At 45.1% G+C, this 22277-nt stretch overlaps 1 protein-coding gene across 2 annotated transcripts in view; it reads left to right on the forward strand.

The window, feature by feature from the left end:
- UBR3 (ubiquitin protein ligase E3 component n-recognin 3) overlaps window positions 1-22277 on the forward strand; it is a 175226-nt gene that overhangs the window by 92116 nt on the left and 60833 nt on the right. For both annotated transcript variants that reach the window (XM_073545830.1, XM_073545831.1), the window contains exons 23-24: window positions 1914-2377; window positions 11185-11273. In XM_073545830.1, the coding sequence (XP_073401931.1) occupies window positions 1914-2377; window positions 11185-11273 (553 nt within the window). The remainder of the gene's footprint in view (window positions 1-1913; window positions 2378-11184; window positions 11274-22277) is intronic.

Here is a 22277-nt window from a genome sequence, read left to right on the forward strand (position 1 = left end):
CAGTTAAGGCTAATTGCTAATCTTTTTCTTTTCTTTTTTTTTTTAAATATTCTGAGCCGTTATTTGTGCACTTTCTCATACCCTTGTAACAAAGTGGCAAGAAGACTAAAAGGATCTCAAACTAAAGACTTGTAAAATAAAAGATAATGGATGTGACCGTGAAGACAATTTCACCTGAACCGGCCCTGCATAATAGCCAACATCTGCTGATATCTAGAATGCTGCTTTTACATGTTCCAGTTTTGTAAATGTGTAAAACTGCAGCAGAAAGTCTACAATTTTGAAAAAGTCTCTTACAAAGTTTATTAAAGGGAATCCGTCAGTAGGATCAGCCCTCCTATGCCATGTATATGGGCACGCAGGTCATAGGAAGCTGAATAAAATGATACCTTGATATCTTTGATCCAATGTCTTACTCCAGAGAAATGCATGTTTTTTTCTTAATATGTAAATGAGCTGTTAAGATCTATGGGCCTGGCATAGATCTCCCTGAGAAAAATGCAGAGAACTCTGGAATAAGACGTCGGATCGCAGATATCAAGGTATCCTTTTATTCTGCTTCCTTCGACCTATGTGCCCATATAGTAGACTGCTTTGGAGGGTTGATCCTAATGACAGATTCCCTTTCAACAAGTGTTCCCTCAGGTGCGGGTTAGGATGTTATCAGTGATCGTCTGACCTCTGGAAACCAACCAATCCTAAAAATGAAGGGGTTGCACTGCCACACATGGTTGTGCAGCACAGCTTCATCCAAGTGAAGGAGCCACAGAGCTAAATAAGGGTCTGGTCTTCTCCAGATCAGCGAGGGTTCCAGAGATTGGACTCCCGGCAAATCATAAAATGAAATGTCATCTTGGCAATATGCCCTAATTTCACAATAAGAGGGGACCAAGAGCACATCGCTGGAACGGCACCGAAGGGGACTACTAGTGATGAGCGACCGTGCTGGGATAAGGTGTTATCTGAGCATGCTCAGGTGCTAACCAGGTGTCTTCAGCATGCTCGAATAATATGTTCGAGTCCCCGTGGCTGCATGTCTCGCGGCTGTTGGACACATGCAGGGATTGCCTGTTTGTTAGCCGCGAGTCATGCATGATTATTCAGGTTAGTATGAATTTGTTGGTGTCAAACCTGTTGCGAGAGCTTGTTTTTCTTAGTACCAGTTTGGAAACCTATGACGTTTGATAATTCTTTTTATTTTTATTGTATTTTTTTAGGGGAAGTGTGGCGATTAAAAAATGAGCACTTCTAGCATTTTAATTTTTTGTTTTTTTGTTTTTTAATTTTTATGGTTTACTAATTCTGGCGATTATACGGCAGTACCAAATATGGTTTTAACAATTTTTTTTATTTTTTTTTTACTATTTATGTCGTGGGGGGATGATTTGAAACTGTGTTTTTTGTTTTTTTTTGTTTTTTTTTTATTTATTTTTTTTAGTGTTCTATTTTACTTTTGTTTAGTCCCATTAGGGATTTGCGTAATCGCTTATACAATATGCTTCCATATTTTAGCATTGCAGTGTATTGTATAATTGATCTCCTATGACGCCCGGCCACTGTCTGGGCTTCACAGCAGTTTTAACATGATGGCGCATGGCAGGTTACTTAGTTTGGGTTACCGACAGCCATCAGAAGTGACGGACGCCATCTTTAAAGCCTTTTTTGTGCGCCTCTCATTATTGCCCGGAGCACTTAAGAATTACTCTTTGAATTTGCATCAGTTGCTATCAAGTTAAAACAGTTGGCATCCTCTCTTTATGGAGCAGGCTCAACTCCTGAGTCTGCACTATATAGAGATGGCCGAAGAGGTCGCTGCCAAGGTGTTAATTGTTCGGATGGTAGCTTTTTCATGAGTGTCAGTATACAGCAGTGCCGTTTTCATTTATTTCATATATTTCCTTTCGCCCCCACAGAACTCTGGAACTGCTCAAGTTTTCAGTTTGGTGGCTGAACGACGGAAGAAGTTTCAGGAAATAATAAACCGGAGCAATAGCGAAGCCAATCAAGTTGTGCGTCCTAAAACCTCGGCTTTGAAGTGGACAGCGCCGGGCTCCACGCCTCAGTTAACCACGGTGATTTTAGAGGTGAAAGAAAGCATGCTATCCTTACTGATTAAGCTTCACCAGAAACTGTCTGGGAAGTCGGACTCCTATTGTCCACCCTGGTTGGGTGATCCGGATTGTCTCGCCCAAGCAGATTTATCGAAGTATGCTCATGGGGACGGAGTAACTGCTGTGGAAAGGATTTTATTGAAGGCTGCGAAGAGAAGCTGCTTAAACAAACTTAGTATTGATGAAATTTGTAGGAAAGCTGCTCCACCCGTTCCGCCCAAAAAGTGTAGTCCTACAGAGAAGAAAACGCTGGACAAAGAGGAAAGGTAAATCTTTGGTTTCCATAGCCATCATGCGAGACAGCCTGTTCGCTGTTGTGGTGCTTTTTAAAGGGGTTGTCTCTTTTCAGAAAAGTTTTTTCTTCTAAAAAAGTTCCTTTAAAAGTTTTATAAAAAGTTTATATACAAGTTATTAAAAAGACAAATTGCGCGTTACTTACACCGCTCAGGTCCAACGTCGAGCCTCCGCTTCTCCCGGTGTCTGTTATTATCTGCAGCATTGACGTCACGATGACAGCGCTGCAGACAACTGAGCTTAGCAGCTGCTAGAGTAGCTGGCACAAGCTGCCGAGCTCATTGACCGTCGTGCCAGCTATATTGGCTGAGGCCGGGAGCAGCTGACACTTAGCACTGGACCTGGGCAGGGTAAGTAAAGAACATTATTTTAAATTTTTTGTTGCTTATTTTTACTACTTGGGGAACTTATAGAAAAACCGTTTTTGGAAAGGTGACAACTCCTTGAAGGAATTTGTATCCTCGCTGCATGTTTTCCCTGGAGATTCTAGCCGAACACCCTGTGGGCATACGAGCTCCCTTTAAGGAAATGTTACCCTAAAAGTTCATCTGGAAATCCAAATCGGAGTGTGATATGTTGATTTTGCCCTTGTATTTATGATGTGCATTAGGTGAAATTTGCCACTGAAAGGCCATGCTGAGGATTTACAGATTATTTTTTGGTCTCTGAGCTAGTGGTTGTAGACTAGCTACTCTGTTGTCTGCCATAGGCAGTACACAGACACAAGTGATTCCTGCTCACCTGTCTCTATGTAGCGCATTTTCCGAAGCAGCGTGGAGACCGTCATACACCTGTACTAAGCAATGTAGCTGTGAGTCCAGCACTGTGGTGAGAAAAATCGCTTGAAAGCAGCAGAATGTGTCTGGGCCTTTCATCCTGTCTTCCTTCTCCCGTGTGATTAGGCAGCCGTAGTCTGACGCCATACAATGTGTCTTGCGTTTGAATAAAATCTATTATAGATGTTTTTAAAAGTAGATAATGAATTCTGTAGGCAGAGGGAGGGAAAGAAGTGTTTCATAAGTGGAGAAAGAAGGCAGAGAGAGAAAAGAAAGTGTTTCATAAGTGGAGAAACTTATTTCTCTTAATAAGATATCAGAATTTTTCTTTTTTATGTTTTGCTTGTACAATTGATTTGTGCAAAGTTTTGTTGTAAAACTGTTTCCTTGATTAATGTAAGGCGACATCTAGGGAACATGCTGATGGACAATGTGCAGATTTGGTGTATAGGTTTTCTCCTCCTAAGATAAATAAATCCTGCCTATGTTTTTACGTATTTATTTTTATTTTCTCCAGTTTTAAAACAAACGAAAAAACAAACCTCAGGGTGCGCGCCTCACTAGCTAACACTGTTTGCACAGATGTGTATAACCTATATCCCTCCTCACTGATACCTTACCGTGTACTCCGGTGAGAGGAGGAAATGACAGGAGCCGGGAGCCACGGTCAACAACTGTCAGAAGCAGCAGCACAGCCTGTCATTTAGAGGCGCTGCACAGACTCTACAGCAATAAAATGGGAGGAAATTCTTCATGAAAACCATTTGAAAAGATGTTTAATTTAGCATTTAGAAAATAAAAGGTCTGGAAAAAAAAAAACCTCATGTCTCGCAGCATACCCAATTAGAGAATAGTGGTTGATGGAGGTCGCATCTATCATTTCATCCAGCTTTTGGGTGGCGGTAGAAAGTTTATATAGCACATTTGCCCAAATTTTCCGGTACTACTTTCACCACCTGCTCTCTCGGTTCCACTCCCACCGTCACATCGCAGACCTGTTTGCCAGGTCCGTGACACATTCACAAATCGCCGTAGTTGTTGACGGCTCTGAATGAAGATGAATCTAATTTTCCGCCGCTGCGCGGCTCCCACAACGCCACCTTCATTTGTTTCCCCCCCTCGATTTCAAGTCTCGTTTTCTAGTAATGAAGATGGAACAGCCTATAAGGAGCCCATGATGACTCCAACCTGCGGCCTAAGACAAAAGGTGGCGTTACCCAAATGACGTGCTGTCGCCATAGAAACAAAGATCCGGCACTCGAGGAAAGGCTGCGAAGTCTTCCAATTTTTTCTTTTTCTTTTTTTTTCAGCCTCAACGTCTCATCCCCGTGAGCCATCACGGAAAATTACTGAGCTGCACTGAATCTGTCACAGTTGGTTTATGTCCTCTTATTAGGGATCTCTATTTACAGTCAGACCCGGTTAACTTGAAGCGGAACTTGGATGGCGAAATGCATGAATATAAAGTGCCGATGCCACACAAGGACATGGCGGTAGCAGAGCATGACACATATTACACACTTGCCTAGATTATAGGATTTCCAAAGGGAATGTCTGTGTTGTGGACTTTTTCCCCTCCTCTCCCCCAGAATCCCTCCATTAAAATTACTATGAAGGCCTCATTTATTGTAAGATCATCCCACGTGAATCTGCCCTAAGGTCAGATTCACATATCAGTATGTCTCGAACCGAGTACAGACACGATGCGTGGAAAGGCCGCAGGTACCAACCCAGCGGCCTATGAGGATGTTTATTTCAGGCTGGTTGATCCTTAGCTGGTGTGTTTGTTGCGAATGACGACACATGGATGTATCACCGTACTCTAAGGCACATGGATTCTGGAGTGCCGATTGTGTAGTTAAGTTTGACTAAATGGCTTCTTTTTGTAGATATAGTGCTTCTGATTGTCAAAGGGATGTCCTGACTTACCCTTCAGGATAGGTCGCCTTGTCCAAGGGATGTCCTGACTTATCCTTTGGGAAAGGTCATCATGTCCAAGAGATGTCCTGACTTACCCCTCACAAAAGGTCATCATGTCCCAGGGATGTCCTGACTTATCCTTCGGAAAAGGTCATCTTGTCCAAGGGAAGTCCTGACTTATCCTTTGTGAAAGGTCGTCATGTCCAAGGGATGTCCTGACTTATCCTTCGGGAAAGGTCGTCTTGTCCAAGGGATGTCCTGACTTATCCTTCACGAAAGGTCATCGTGTCCAAGGGATGTCCTGACTTAAGGTCATCTTGTCCAAGGGTTGTCCTGACTTATCCTTCAGGAAAGGTCTTCTTGTCAAAAGGATGTCCTGACTTATCCTTCAGGAAAGGTCATCATGTCCAAGTGATGTCCTGACTTCTCCTTCAGGAAAGGTCTTCTTGTCTAAGGGATGTCCTGACTTATCCTTCAGGAAAGGTCATCATGTCCAAGGGATGTCCTGACTTATCCTTCGGGAAAGGTCGTCTTGTCCAAGGGATGTCCTGACTTATCCTTCGGGAAAGGTCGTCTTGTCCAAGGGATATCCTGACTTATCCTTCACGAAAGGTCATCGTGTCCAAGGGATGTCCTGACTTAAGGTCATCTTGTCCAAGGGATGTCCTGACTTATCCTTCAGGAAAGGTCTTCTTGTCAAAGGGATGTCCTGACTTATCCTTCAGGAAAGGTCATCATGTCCAAGTGATGTCCTGACTTATCCTTCAGGAAAGGTCATCATGTCCAAGGGATGTCCTGACTTATCCTTCGGGAATTGTCGTCTTGTCCAAGGGATGTCCTGACTTATCCTTCGGGAAAGGTCGTCTTGTCCAAGGGATATCCTGACTTATCCTTCACGAAAGGTCATCGTGTCCAAGGGATGTCCTGACTTAAGGTCATCTTGTCCAAGGGATGTCCTGACTTATCCTTCAGGAAAGGTCTTCTTGTCAAAGGGATGTCCTGACTTATCCTTCAGGAAAGGTCATCATGTCCAAGTGATGTCCTGACTTATCCTTCAGGAAAGGTCATCATGTCCAAGGGATGTCCTGACTTATCCTTTGGGAAAGGTCATCATGTCCAATGGATGTCCTGACTTATCCTTCAGGAAAGGTCGTCATGTCCAAGGGATGACCTGACTTATCCTTCAGGAAAGGTTTTCTTGTCCAAGGGATGTCCTGACTTATCCTTTGAGAAAGGACATCTTGTCCAAGGGATGTCGTCCTGACTTATCCTTCAGGAAAGGTCTTCTTGTCCAAGGGATGTCCTGACTTATCCTTCAGGAAGAGTCGTAAGATCAGTGGAAGTCCCAACGAACGGCACCCGCACTGGGTCATATGTTAGCTATGATTGTAATTGAAAGGAACTAAAACAGTTCAGTCTTGCACGTGTAGTGGCCACTACCAGGAGTACTCTGTGCATAGGCAGAAATCTGCCAATCAGTGGGTTATACAGAGCTCATGAATATGGAGTACAACATGGCTGCAGTGATAATCCTCTGCTGATAAAACGAGGATTTTATCAAATCTACAGCAAGCAGCCTAGTAAGTGACAAATCGCTGGAATCAGGCTCTCACATTAGATAGCATAAACTTGGTTAAATACCCGTTTAAGAGGGATGATCTCACCGCAGACAACATTATTTGATATAGGAACTATCAATGGCGATAAGCTGATTGCTAAAGGGTCCCAGCCTCCGAGAGCCCTGACCGATAGCTGTTTTGCCAGGGTAACGTTTTTCCCCATAACTCTGTGGATTGGGGTGTAGTCAGATATATAGGCGTCCATATATTATATGAATGCGCTACGTCCAAAATTTGCAGCTAGTTAGAGCGTTACCCGATCTGGCTAATAGATGAGCGCCCGCTCCCCTCTGCCTCTTTTACACCCCAATACGGCACTGGGAAAAGCTTGGCCTGCCTCTTTTAATTAGTTTCTGATCTGTGTGTGAATGGTTCCCTTTCATCCTGATAATTTTAGTAAATGTTTATATTCCCCAAAACCTAAAAATTCCCATAGAGCTGAATGGTTCCTCTCTTATTCCTCCTAGAGATTTACGGGAAGGAAAAATGACATTGTCAGCACTGATTGGACACTGTTCAAATGCATAGTGACACACCCCTTACTGGTAACACCCAGTTGTCAAATTTATTCATAAAGGTCTAGGAGGAGCTGCACGACACAGTCCGTGATCCAGAATTGCAAATAATGAATACAGATGTTCTCTGTCATACACCTGTCAGGAGAGCAGACTACTTCTTTTAGGGCTTTGTTGCCCTTTAAACATTTTTTTTTCCTGCATCTCATTAATTTTCTGCCTGGAAATGAGTCAGTTTATTACGCTGTTAATTTATACGGCGCCATATTGGTAAAATTCTATTATTTATGTTGTTGCTGTTTGCAAGTAATCTCGCTCCACATAAAACGTTTTATATTTGCAATATCCCTTCTGGTTACGGTGTGATTTGCAGCCGATAATACACTGTGCAGGTAATTAATATACTGTTATATTGGGGAATAAAAGTACATTATGCTGCATTGATCTCGCCATTTATTTTTTTTTTTTACGATTGCAAATCTATCGTTGCTCTTCAACAGCTTCAAATGGATTATATTAGTGGATTTCTTAGCATTGGCTGTACAGCACAATTTGGATTATTTTAAAGCTGTTTTCTGTGTTTGGAAAACCCCTCTTCCCTGGCTGCAGTTTAGTTAATAAAGAAAAAAAACTGTGCTTTACTCACCCTCCTCAGGTCTGGCGCTGAGTCTCTACTATCCCTATTAGTGTCTTTTATTGTCCACAGTGCTGACGTCTTATTGACAGTGCTGCAGCCAGTCAGGGAGCTCAGTTTCTGTCACCACCTCTGCCAGAGCCAATGAGCTCACTGATTATCTGCAGTGTGGTCAACGTGATGTTGGCACTGGAGGCAATAAAAATATATATATATATATATATATATATATATATATATATATATATATATATATATATATATATATATATATATATATATATATATATATATATATATATATATATATATATAATCTCTATCACCAGTCCGAATAATGTGACGTGTACCTGGGTGTAAGTATTTCTCATTCAGCTTTTTTAATGGACTGTGTTGCCCAAAAGTTACTTATTTTCTGATTTAAAATGAATGTCAAAAATATAAAGCCTGGACCATGAAAACAGACATGTTAATGCAACCTGTATTTTGATGGGAATTATTTTTTTTTTTTTTTTAATACTAAATCTCTGTATTTCCCATAAATTAACAGATCAGAAACATAATTTTTTTATAGAAATTTGAGCTGCCGCTCCTGTTATTCCTCATGTATAAATACATTGATCCAGAAAATGGATTTGTTCAAAATGATGAGGTTTTCTAGATAAGTACCGTAAATAATTTTATTAACACAAGCACAAAAGAAAGGAATAAAAACTTCACCCCGTATATATTTCTCCTGCTATAGTCACAATAGAAATACCCTAAACTCCTGCCCATGTATTAATAAATAGATACCATGATGATCCTGTCAACAGAAAACCAATATATGATCAATAAAAATGGACGGTGAAGCCCAACGATCAGTATATTAGTAGCCAAGGATCATGATACCAACAGTAGAATTACCACAAATACCCAATTAATAAGAATTCGTAGTGTGAGACAAGCCCAACGATCAGTATATTAGTAGCCAAGGATCATGATACCAACAGTAGAATTACCACAAATACCCAATTAATAAGAATTCGTAGTGTGAGACTTCCAAATAAAGTGCATGAGTGTAAAAATTGTATAGTGACCGTGCACTCCAAATGCAGATGATGCGAGCCCACAAAGTGGACAAGTGCCAGTGCACTCCAAATGCAGATGAAGCAAGCTCACAGAGACAAATGAAAAAGTAGTTATATGCATGTATCTTGGGGTAGATTGAGTGTGGCGCACCTGTATCTCCACCTCCACTGTCTTGGTCACACCTGATACGAAAATGTATGCTTACGATTGAACCAGTATGTAGATATTTCTTTTGTTGGAGTGTCCCCCCTAGTGATACAGGCTGGATGTGAACTCTGTGTGAATCTGCTGTGCTGCTGTCTTCACTTTATTTCATGTATCATCATCGCTCCCAATACTATACCTTTACTCTCCATCTGCTTTTTTCTCTTCTACACTGGGTGCAGAATTGAATGAGTATTTTGATCACATCATCCTTTTTATACATGTTGTCCTACTGCAAGCTGTATAGGCTTGAAAGCCAACTGCCAATTATGTAAATCAGGTGATTTGCATCTCTGTAATGAGGAGGGGTGTGGTCTAATGACATCAGCACCCTATATAAGGTGTGCGTAATTATTAGGCAACTTCCTTTCCTTTGGCAAAATGGGTCAGAAGAAAGATTTGACGGACTCTGAAAAGTCAAAAATTGTGCGATGTCTTGCAGAGGGATGCAGCAGTCTTGATATTGCCAAACTTTTGAAGTGTGATCACCGAACAATCAAGCGTTTCATGGCAAATAGCCAACAAGAAGCGTGTTGATAAAAAAAGGCGCAAAATAACTGCCCATGAATTGAGGAAAATCAAGCGTGAAGCTTCCAAGATGCCATTTGCCACCAGTTTTGCCATATTTCAGAGCTGCAACGTTACTGGAGTATCAAAAAGCTCAAGGTGTGCAATACTCAGGGACATGGCCAAGGTAAGGAAGGCTGGAAAACGACCATCTTTCAACAAGAAACATAAGATAAAACGTCAAGACTGGGCCAAGAAATATCTTAAGACTGATTTTTCTTAGGTTTTATGGACTGATGAAATGAGAGCGACTCTTGATGGGCCAGATGGATGGGCCCGAGGCTGGATCAGTAAAGGGCAGAGAGCTCCACTCCGACTCAGACGCCAGCAAGGTGGAGGTGGGGTACTGGTATGGGCTGGTATCATCAAAGATGAACTTGTGGGACCTTTTCGGGTTGAGAATGGAGTGAAGCTCAACTCCCAGACCTACTGCCAGTTTCTGGAAGACACCTTCAAGCAGTGGTACAGGAAGAAGTCGGTATCGTTCAAAAAACAACATGATTTTCATGCAGGACAATGCTCCATCACATGCATCCAAATACTCCACAGCGTGGCTGGCCAGTAAAGGTCTAAAAGAAGAAAAAATAACGACATGGCCCCCTTGTTCACCTGATCTGAACCCCATAGAGAACATGTGGTCCCTCATAAAATGTGAGATCTACAGGGAGGGAAAACATTACACCTCTCAAAACAGTGTCTGGGAGGCTGTGGTGGCTGCGGCACGCAATGTTGCTCGTAAACAGATCAAGCAACTGACAGAAGCTTTGGTGGAAGGCTTTTGAGTGTCATCGTAAAGAAAGGTGGCTATATTGGTCACTGATTTTTTTTTTTTTGAATGTCAGAAATGTTTATTTCTAAATTTTGTGTCATTATATTGGTTTACCTGGTGAAAATAAACAAGTGAGATGGGTATAAATTTGGTTTTTATTAAGTTGCCTAATAATTCTGCACAGTAATAGTTACCTGCACAAACAGATATCCTCCTAAGATAGCCAAATCTAAAAAACCCACTCCAGCTTCCAAAAATATTAAGCTTTGATATTTATGAGTCTTTTGGGTTGATTGAGAACATAGTTGTTGTTCAATAATAAAAAGAATCCTATGAAATACAACTTGCCTAATAATTCTGCACGTAGTGTATCTCCTTTTTATTTATCTCCATAAAGCACTAAATGCTTTCTCCCCTCTACGCTGAAGATCTTTTGTGCAATGCTCCCCCTGCTGCTGTTCCTAAGACTAAAAGAATCAAGGAAGTAAAGCAGAGCGAGTTAGAACGGAGTAGGGACTTTGATGGATTTGTAACTTTTTTTAAAAAAATTTTTTGCAGAGCCCTGAGCTAGATAAAGACCTAGCAGAAAAACTGTAGCAAAATTGTAACGGAGAGTTAGAAAGTTGCATGTAGGAAGCAAATGATCAATAAAAATGTGTCATTTGCATAGATTTCTATGCCTAAATTTTACTTTTGTACCGCAGACGTCAGAAGGCTCGAGAGAGGCAGCAGAAGTTACTGGCCGAATTTGCTTCAAGACAGAAAAGCTTTATGGAAACGGCAATGGACGTTGGTAAGATTAATGAGCGCGTGGTCTCGGCAGGTGACGTCTTTCCCTCTGCAGCGCGGTCTTGCTTGCGTTCATCATTACATTTCACCTTAAGCCAGATAGGTTTTGTAGTTTATACTAGTAATGGCGAGATTACTCTGGCGCGCGTCCGATTTTTAATTGCTGCAACAGCTTTTGTACCTTCCAGCCGAGTCAATTCATCACATGATGGCAGCGTGTCACACTGTGCAGACAACATAGAAATGGGCATCAAATCCAGGCCATGTTACTAGTATGGGCTGTAGTGAATTGCTCCATAGATGTAATAGCACAAAAGAAAACTGCTTAAATTGCAAACTTTGGCTTCGCCCTGGTAAATCCGAAGCATCTGAACATAAATGCTCTCGTTTTGGATCCATCCTAAACCCAAAGTTGTTTCCCTGCTCCGTTATCCAGCAGACTCGCTGCAGGGAATGAGCACTGAGCGCCATTATTTTTTTTTTTTTTTTATATAACTGAGGTGACAAAAAATTCTCAAAACTTGTCATTTATTGAAACCGGTTAGGAAAATAAATGAGTTTTTGCCGGCCTTTTGAGGATCGTCTTGCTGGGCCCCAGCAAGATATATTAGTCTGCTAATAGCTCTTCGGATGCCAGGGGAATTTTCTTGACATAAAATGTTTTGCAAAGGAAAATTGAGCCTTGGGGCGTATCGGGGAACAGTTACTTAGCACGGCGAAACCCCGTCAAACAAGCCGTGCGACCTCCACTACACGGAGGCACCATGGAGAATGGAGATCATCAACTAAAAGGGAAAAAATGCTTTTCTGCGCAGCGGGGCGACCCTTCTCTTTTAATATAGGACCAATTTATTGCAGATTGTAGTTTATACCTTTGCATCGCTAAGTGGTCGCTAGTGAGCTGCCACACAGACAGATCTCACCAGCAACATCGCAGGGGACGGGGGTCGCTACTTACCTGTCACACTAGGCGATCCTGCGTCCTCCCGCACGGCTCCACGCTCGTCGCTCGTCTCTCCACAGTTAGCGCCGCAGGAAGCTGACGACGAGAAACCGTCCAGCCTGTTCTCGCGCGATCAGCGATAAGCAGCGGGGGAGCGGGTCATAGGTAAGTATCAGACACAGCGATATCTCTAGCAATATCGCTATAACGTCACAAGTTGTAGCGATATTGCTAGAGATATCGCTAAGTGTGACAGTACCTTTATACTGTATGATAAACTACATCTACTCGTCTCAAAGACAAGACCTACGGCTGATTGGTTGACGATTTGTTAGTGAAGTGGTACCGGGTATAAGGCTACAGTCACACACTGTTTGAACCGCTCCTACTTTGGTCTGCAAATCCGCCCACACTCCGATACCAGACACACTCGCCTTCCCCTAATATATGGGCACGCCTGCTGTGCTTGTGTATTCAATATATGGAGTGGAGAACGAGACGTCTGGAGGCTGCCTGTATCTCAGAGAAGTGAAAGGAACCGGTGTTGTGCTCATCTATACGAGGCCCTTTAAAAAGCTTCCATTTTCAATCGGTTTGCTAACCTGCATGCTGGGAGAGGAGCAGAGAGAGCTGCGCCATCTGTGGCCTTGCAGTCCTGACAGAGGTGAATTGCGTTAAACGACTTATTACAACTTCCTCCACTATTAAAATATCCCTCCTAAGGTTCTATTTAGGCCCCATGGAATTCCAGCTCGGAGTGGCGCCAGTAGACTCTCTTTACAGCCTGCTTGCGCCAGATTGCTGATATAGGGCCCAGTTTGGGTTTGAGGCACGACCATGGCGCTGGTTTGCACTGCCATTCTTCAGGAGTGCACCATCTCCAGCAAAGTAACCAGCTAGAGACCGAGAGCGGCGCACTCCTGAAGGTGTAACTTGGGAATTCACTTTTAAGAGTGCATGCACAGATTCCCCCCCCCCCCCCAGAAAAAAAAAAAAAAAAAAAAAATGTCTGTGTGCATTAGCTCATTTGCTACAATTCTCATATGTCCTGTCCATGTGAGGTCCAAAAGAAAGCTCGCCTAAAAGAAGCCCTAAAAGAGATGCCTAGCACTGTTAGCTCGTAATCCCGGCCAGCTCCAGTGTAAGAATTGCAACCTAGACAATGGCGGTGGTTGGTCTCCTAGGTGACGAGATGGAAACAAGCGTTAATATCTCAAGGACGCCTGCAAATTTTAATACGCAATAAATTATAGAAGGGCTCGTCATTATTTATTTTACAAGCTCCGTCCGACAATATCAGTCTATGGAAATAACCCTTGAAGTGGCGCAGCGCCGCTCTTTGTTTTCCCTGACCATGGCTTTGAAAGAGCGATCCTTTGTATTTTATTGCTTGGGGAGGATAAATTTAAAAGAAAAAAAGTCCTACTAAAAATAAAATGTTTCCATCCACCTTTTTTGTTCCAGGGCATGCAGATTGTGCACATAGAAAGCGACTCGGCCGCCACCACGTTGCTTATCGCCGGCCCCGGTGCGGTTTCCTCCACTTGCTGTTCTGTATTCATTGTTTATTTCCGAGGAATCTCTGCCAAGCTGGAAAGTTACATTTATATTATAAGTAGAAGTGGGTGAAAAATTGCTCGCCACATGAGAGATTGCTGAGTGAGACTGGAAATAACCCGAGATTCATCTAAACACTGAGACACTCTGATCCTTTCTATGGCGGGTTAGAGCTGCTATCAGCAGATCATGTAGTTCACAGAAATCTGCGTCATCGAGCAGTCACCCCGGCGTGACAACACATTATTTCTCTCTCGCTTGTTACAATCACAGGCTTTTTTTTTTCCTCCCCTTCATTGTGACAGCGTAACCATACGCTTCACATTATAACCGCTGAGGTCAATAATGCGCGGCGCTCGGAGCCGCCACCTATTGTTTTAGTCGGCCGCCAACTCGGAAATAAACTGTTTATTGTATTAACAGATCTGTCACTACAAAAGGAGCCAGAAAATGGGTAAATGTGGCTCTGCCCTTTTATAAAGGAAATAAAAAACACATGTGAGATATGGCGAATAGGGGTGAGCGGACCTGTGGAAGTTTGGGTTCTGACACCTGACCTGAACCCTGGTACCAGAAGTGAAGCAGAACCGTACCTGAACTTGAATCAGAACATGAACCACGTTGAAAACAGAGTCTCTATCTGGGGAAAAAAACTCTTGTTCACTCATGCACCCTCTCGCACGCTCATTCACACTCAAGTGTTTTTTTTTCCCGCTATCCTAAGATCGTCCGTATCCAATCAATCGGGGTTTTGCACCTGACACTCCCACCAATTTGCAGATGGATGAAAACCGTGAACGGATCTGGAGCATCACAGACCCACACACTGTTTAGTGGTCACTCCCCAGGACAGAAACTCAGCTTTTTTTTTTTCCTTTTTAATAGCTGAGCTACAGTCCTCGGATTGGGCATGTCCGATTTCAACATGCTTGTTCCTTTGTTCTCATGTTAAAGTATCTCCAGAGACGTGTCAGCGGCTTTTTTTTCTTTTAATCTTTCTATTTCAGACATATGCGTACTCTGCAGAGCATAAACATAATGAATAAATGTTCTCTGACAATAACGATGTAAGGTGTACGGCCAACGTAAAGCTGGTTTCACATGGCCGTCATATGGTTCCATTCTGCGTCCATATCACGACAAAAACATTCAAAAGACTCCAACAAAGATTTACAGAACTGCGCTTAGATCGATTAATGATGATGCGTGTCTTTGCAAATCCTTTTTATTCCTCCAATATAAAATGCAAAATAAAACCACATATCTATAGATTTTCCATAACAATATTCAATGTTTTTGCTTCTTCAGCTCCTATATGTAGTCTGATCCTGCAGTTGCATTCTTTCTTCTGTTCTCTAAAATCCTGTGGGATTAGCAAGGAGTCTGGGACAGATGTAAAGGACTTTGTATAGAGAAAGAGGTGTATGGCTGGAGGGCTCAGTTTTTAATAGATTTTTGCAATGTTATGTTGTAATAGAAAAAAAAAAGTTTGCAGAAAGCGGCATATAATGTGTACAGTGGGTGGAATAAGTATTAAACACGACACCAATTATGTAAGTAGAGATATTTCTAAAGGTGCTATTGACATGAAATTCTCACCAGATGTCGCTAAAAACCCATCCAATTCACAGAGGCGAAAAAAATTAAACCATGGATGTCCATAAATTATATGTAATAACTTCAATATAACTATGGTTCAACTGATGGCCTATAAAAAGGTGTCTCATTACCAAAGAGACACACAGGAAACATCTGATGAACTGTAAAACCAGTGAGCTGTCTCAAGACCTGAGCAACCTTATTGTTGCAAAACATGCTGATGGCATTGGTTACAGAAGAATTTTTAAACTACTGAAGGTTCCAGTGAGCACTGTTGGGATCATAATCCAGAAGTGGAAAGAACATAATTTGACCATAAACCTGCTACGACCAGGTGCTTCTCATGAGATTTTAGACAGAGTAGTAGTAAGTACTATAGAATTATCAGAAGAGTTATCCAAGAGGCAAGGACAACCTGCGGAGAGCTTGCAGAAAGACCTGGAATCAGCAGGTGCAGTTGTTTCAAAGAAAACTCAACCTCCATGGCCTGCATGCACACTCCCCACGCAAGACTCTATTGCTGAGCAAAAAGTATGCTGAAGTGCCTTTTTAAAGTTTGTTCAATAATGTTTGGACAAGTCTCTGAAATCCTGGCTGAATATAGACTGGTCAGATGAGAACAAAATTGAACTCTTTGGATGCCTTAATACACACCATGTTTGGAGACCAAAAGGCACTGCATATCACCCCAAAACACCATCCCAACAGTGAAGTTTGGAGGTGGGAACATCATGGTGTGGGGCTGTTTTTTCAGCATACGGCACTGGCAAACTTCATATAATTGAAGGAAGGATGAATGAACAAATGTACAGAGATATTCTTGAAGAAAAATCTGCTGCCATCTTGCCAGGATGATGTAACAAGGGTGGACATTTCTGCAAAACAATGATCCTAAACACACAGCCAAGGAAACTCTGAATTACGGTAGTTTCAGAGAGACAAAATAAAGCTGCTAGAATGGTCCAGCCAATCATTGAACCTGAATCCAATAGAAAATTTATGGAAGGAACTAAAGCTCAGAGTTCATAGAAGGCGCCCATGTAAGCTTCAGGATTTGATGAGCATTTGTGTGGACAAATGGGCCAAAATCACACCTGAGCAATGCCTGTGACTAGTTTCTCCATACAGGAGGTATCTTGAAGCTGTCATCACCAACAAAGACTTTTGTACGAAGTGTTACTTTTCAGTAAGAGTCTTTAATACTTTTTTCCTGTGTCATTTCTATTACATATAACTTAATTTATGGTCACCTAATGTTTGATTTCTTTGCCTGTGAGGATTCAATGGGTCGTTACCAACATCTGGTGAGAATTTCATGTTGGAAGCACCTTTTAAAAATTGATGACTTAGAATATTAATGGTGTTCAATGCTTATTTCCAGGACGTCCACCTGACAGCACCATGGAGGACGTCCTCCTCCTCCTCCTTACAGGGACAGGAAAGCACACGAGAGGTTAAAAGGTCATGTCCCACCCCCTCTCCCTCAGGGATACACGAGAACTTACCGGAGGGGCTCGGGGGATCGTGCGGCCAGTCCAAGCCTTCCCCTGTCAAGAGGTCCCGGGGCCGAAACTCTCCGATGGGGAGTCCCTCTGCTCCAAAGGCCAGGAGCAGGACGACGCTCCTGGAGGGAGCCGTTCCTCCCTATGGGAGGCTCTCAGCTCCAGGACTCACCTCCATAGCAGGCGAGGGTCGGCTCCCCGCAAGCGGCTGGCCGAGTGGGCACCGGCAGAAAGATGACGCAGTCAGCGCTGGGCTCCAGCAGCGCCATGACAGGCGGAGGTCAGGCCCCCGCAGGCGGCGGGCAGAGCGCCCGCAGGATGGTTCCAACGACGACGAGGTCAGCGCCGGGAGACGGCTCCAACAGACCGCCATAGCAGACGGGGGGCGGTTCCCTGCAAGCGGCTGGCTGAGCGGGCATCGGGGATAGAAGCAGAGCGCGGTCGCGCGCAGGAGCAGCTGGGAGGAAGTGGAGGAGGCGGCCTATCGCGAGAGGTCGCGTGTCACATCCGGTGACGTCACGCCGGTTTTGAATCCCGGGCGCGCGCTCCAGAGGTCACAGCGCTCTGCAGAATCGTGCCAGGATGGAAGGCAACGCTTCAGCAGGTGGAGGGGTAAGTGCGCATAGCGCAGACCACCCTCCCCCACCCATCCTCACAGCCCAGATCTGAGTAGGTGCCCCTTCTGTATTATTAGGAGAAGGGAACCCCGGCAGAATCCCCCTCGGGGGTGAAGGACCCGGCAAAAGCCACCTCCAAATCGGTCCGATGCCCCGTATGCAGGGTAAAGCTGCCAGACACCTATAACAAGACCTTATGCGGACCCTGTACCTCAAGGGTCATAGGCGAGGAACAGCCATCCCTTCTTGCCGAAATGAGATCCCTAATAAGGGAGGAAGTTCAGGCCTCTACAGCGGACCCTGTACCTCAAGGGTCATAGGCGAGGAACAGCCATCCCTTCTTGCCGAAATGAGATCCCTAATAAGGGAGGAAGTTCAGGCCTCTACAGCCAGCCTCACACGGCGTCAGTCCCCCAGCCCAGGACCGAGTTGCAAGCGTCCAAGGTGGGAAGCAGACCCAGTGTCGGAAGCAAGCCCTAGCGAGGACTCCGACTTCCGGGATTCAGATCAGGAGGAAGAAGGCGAGATCCTGGGGGATAGACAGGGTCAGAGCAGGAAGTACATGTTCAGACTGGAGGACACGGACGAGTTGGTCCAGGCAGTCAGAAATACTATGCAGATAGAGGAAGTCCCTAAACCACAGTCCAGACAGGACTTAATGTTTGGAGGACTAGTGGCCCGGAAACGGGTAGTGTTCCCCGTAAGTGAACACATCAAAACAATGGTGCAGGAGGAGTGGAAAGAGGCAGAGCGTCGGTTGATACTCTCCCGAGACTTTAAAAATAGACTGCCTTTTGATCCCGAGGAAACACGGGCATGGGAGGAAGTCCCTATAATAGATGTCCGAGTCGCCAAGGTTACCAAAAAGACGGCCATCCCATTCGAGGACTCATCAGGTCTCCGAGACCCGATGGATAGGAAGGCGGACGTCTTGTTAAAGAGAACATGGGAGACGTCGGCGGCTCTTATTAGGGCCAACATAGCAGCCACCTCGGTGGCCAGGTCTATGTTTTTGTGGATGGGGCAGTTGGAGGAACACCTAACCAACAAGACCCCTAGATCAGAGATCCTAGCATCACTTCCTCTCATGAAATCAGCCACGGCGTTCCTGTCGGATACGTCTGCTGAATCAGTAAGGTTTGCAGCCAGAAACAGCTCCCTCTCTAATGCGGCCCGGAGAGCAGTCTGGCTTAAATCCTGGTCGGGGGATAACGCTTCTAAAACAAAGCTATGCGCCATCCCCTTCTTGGGCCTGAGGGTATTTGGTCCAGCCCTAGATAACATTCTAGAGCTAGTGTCCGGTAAAAATAAAGGATTCCCGGAGGAAAAACCCAGGCGGCCCCAGTCCTTTCGGAGAGGCTCCTTCTCCAGGAGACAGACCGACTTCAGGGGTCGGGCAAGGTCCAATAGAAGCTCCTATAAGGGCTCCTTCAGCTAAGGTGGGAGGAACAGGGGTCCCTCATTCACATCAACATCTAGATCGAGGAGGCAATGACACCATAGGTATTGGGGGGAGACTTCGCCACTTCGCAGCAAACTGGTCCCGAGTCACCCACAATCCGTGGGTCCTCAGAACCATCGCGGAAGGCTACAGTATAGAGCTTTATTTCACCTCCCCCCGACAGCTATATTGCCCCCACTGTCGTCCTGGAGGACTCCGCAATGTGGACGGATCTACAGGACATGGTAAACTCAAAGGTCATAATACCAGTTCCCCCGACGGAAAGAGGAAGAGGGCACTACTCTTCCCTGTTTTCGATCACAAAACCATCCGGCGAGGCCCGTACCATCATAAACTTGAAACCACTAAATTCCTGGGTCAGGTACAAGAGATTCCGGATGGAATCGATCCGATCCGCAATCCTCCTAATAGACAGGGACGCCGTCATGTGCACCCTAGACCTGAAAAAGGCATACTACCAGGTCCCTATCCATCCCTCATCCCAGAGCCTACTTAGTTTCGCGGTCAGTTTACCAGCCCGGACCTGCCACTTCCAGTTCCAGTATCTTCCATTCGGGTTGGCCTCCGCTCCCAGAATCTTTACAAAACTGGTGGTAGAGGTGGTGGCCTACCTGAGAGATCAGGGTATTGTGATCATTCCATACCTGGACGACTTCCTACTGGTGGCAAGATCCAAAGAAGCGCTCATTCGAGACAGGATCCGAGCAACTACCGTATTGGAGTTCCTTGGCTGGGTGATCAATTGGGAGAAGTCGGACCTCAAGCCAGACACCAGAAAAGTATTCCTCGGAGTCCTTCTAGACTCAGCCGACAGAATATCCTGGCTACCCGAGCAGAAGCAGAGGACTATTCAGGCCAGAACCAGAGACCTGTTGAGGCGTCAATGCTCCATAAGAGAGGCAATGGAGGTCTTGGGCCTCATGACAGCCTGCATCCAGTGTGTCCGATGGGCCCAATTCCACTCGAGATTATTACAGAGAGAGATCCTCGCAAAGTGGGACAGAAGTCAGGCATCGCTAGACAAACCCCTAAGGCTGCCAAAACGAGTGAAGGAGTCCCTTCGGTGGTGGACACAGTCCAGAAACCTTCAAGTGGGCGTACAATGGACAACCTCTCCATACGTGGTAGTCACCACAGACGCCAGTCCGTGGGGATGGGGAGCCCACATAGAAGGGAAGATCTTCCAAGGGAAATGGCCAGTAGGCATCAGGGCCAGATCCTCCAATTTCAGAGAGCTCTTCGCGGTCTGGGAAGCGTTGCTGAGAAACCAGTCGGTACTAAAGAATCGTCACGTCCGCATATTATCCGACAATATAACGGCAGTGGCATTCCTGAAGCACCAGGGAGGGACCAGACATCAACCACTACAGGCCCTAGCGGAAAAAATATTCACTTGGGCGGAACGAACAGTCCAATCTGTGACCGCAGTACACCTAGAAGGTTCTCAGAACGAAGTAGCCGACTACTTGAGCAGACAACGGATCCACCCGACAGAGTGGGAATTGAACGTAGAGATCTTCGACCATCTTTGTCAGCGTTGGGGGACCCCCAGTATAGATCTTTTTGCAAGCCGAAAGAACTCGAAGGTCCCCAGATTCTACTCCCTGAATCCAGCGGACCACCCAGAAGGCGTAGACGCCCTGAGCCAGACTTGGAGCGAATCCCTCTCTTATGCGTTCCCACCACTGGCTCTCATACCAGCAGTGCTCAGGAAGATACGCGAGGACCACGCGAGAGTAATGTTGATCGTTCCATACTGGCCGAAGAGAAGCTGGTTTCCCCTTCTAGGAGCCATGGCGGTGGGAAATCCAGTCGAACTACCCCCGTGGAATGACATCATCCACCAGGGCCCGATCCACCACCCGAACCCAGCAAGACTCCACCTATCGGCTTGGATCCTGAGAGGGACATCCTGAAGGCAAAGGGATTGTCGGATCAGGTCATATCCACCCTACAGGCCAGTAGGAAACCAGTGACATCCGCAATCTATCGAAAGATATGGAAAAGATTCTGTCTGGAGGGTGGCAGGTCCGATCTTGTGGCAGGCACCCCTGACCTCCCTAGCATGCTAAGCTTTTTGCAGGCAGGGTTTAATAAAGGCCTTAAGCCCAGCACTCTAAAGGTCCAGATTTCAGCCTTGAGCGCCTTCTTCGATTACCAGTTAGCTTCACAACCCTGGGTAATAAGATTTATAAGAGCCACACAGCGCCTGCGCCCCACGATTAGGCAGCTCACCCCGCCTTGGGACCTGGGCCTGGTACTTAGGTTTCTCTGTACAGACCCCTACGCTCTCGGTGAGAAAATAACCATCTCTGCTCTCACTCGTAAAACGGCCTTCCTAGTAGCCATTACCACGGCCAAAAGAATAGGGGAGATCCAGGCCCTGTCCACTAAGGACCCATATCTCCAGATAAGAGATGAGTGTATAATCTTAAGGTTAGACCCGGAATTTACCCCAAAGGTAGCCTCTCCAAAAAATCTAAACCAAGAGGTAGTGTTACCATCTTTCTGTGATAATCCCCGTAATCAAAAGGAGCAGCGTCTTCACTCACTGGATGTGAGGCGCGCAGTTCTAGACTATCTAGAGGCCACCAATATCTGGCGCATCGACCCAAACCTGTTCATCCTTTTTGGGGGTAGAAATAAGGGGAAGAGGGCCTCTAAGGCGTCCATCGCGCGCTGGATTACCTCAGTAATCTCGGACGCCTACCAAGCTGAAGGCGCCAACCTGCCAGATTCCATAAAGGCCCACTCTACGAGGGCGGTATCGGCCTCATGGGCCGAACGGGCGGGGGCGTCGGTTGATCAGATCTGTAGAGCAGCAACCTGGGCCAGTCTTAATACATTCTGCAGGCACTACAAGCTTGATGTGTTAGCTGGTCAACAGACCGCATTCGGGAGAAAGGTTCTCCAGGCCGTAATCCCACCCTGAGGAGGTGCTTTGGTACTCTCCATGGTGCTGTCAGGTGGACGTCCTGGAAAATAGGTATTAGACCTACCGGTAATGATGTTTCCAGGAGTCCATCCTGACAGCACGGCTAGTTCCCTCCCGGTTGTGTTATACTACAATGTATTATTTATGTCATATGCTGTAATATGATTGTTTCATTAAACTGTTACTAGCATCATCCACCTTGTGGTACTTGTTAAATCACTGAGGGAGAGGGGGTGGGATATGACCTTTTAACCTCTCGTGTGCTTTCCTGTCCCTGTAAGGAGGAGGAGGACGTCCTCCATGGTGCTGTCAGGATGGACTCCTGGAAACATCATTACCGGTAGGTCTTATACCTATTTTCACCCCGCTGTATCTATGTACAGTGGCTTGTAA

This window comes from Dendrobates tinctorius, unplaced genomic scaffold, assembly GCF_039654945.1.
Source record: "Dendrobates tinctorius isolate UK_male_01 unplaced genomic scaffold, ASM3965494v1 ptg000143l, whole genome shotgun sequence".
NCBI classification, from domain to species: domain Eukaryota; kingdom Metazoa; phylum Chordata; class Amphibia; order Anura; family Dendrobatidae; genus Dendrobates; species Dendrobates tinctorius.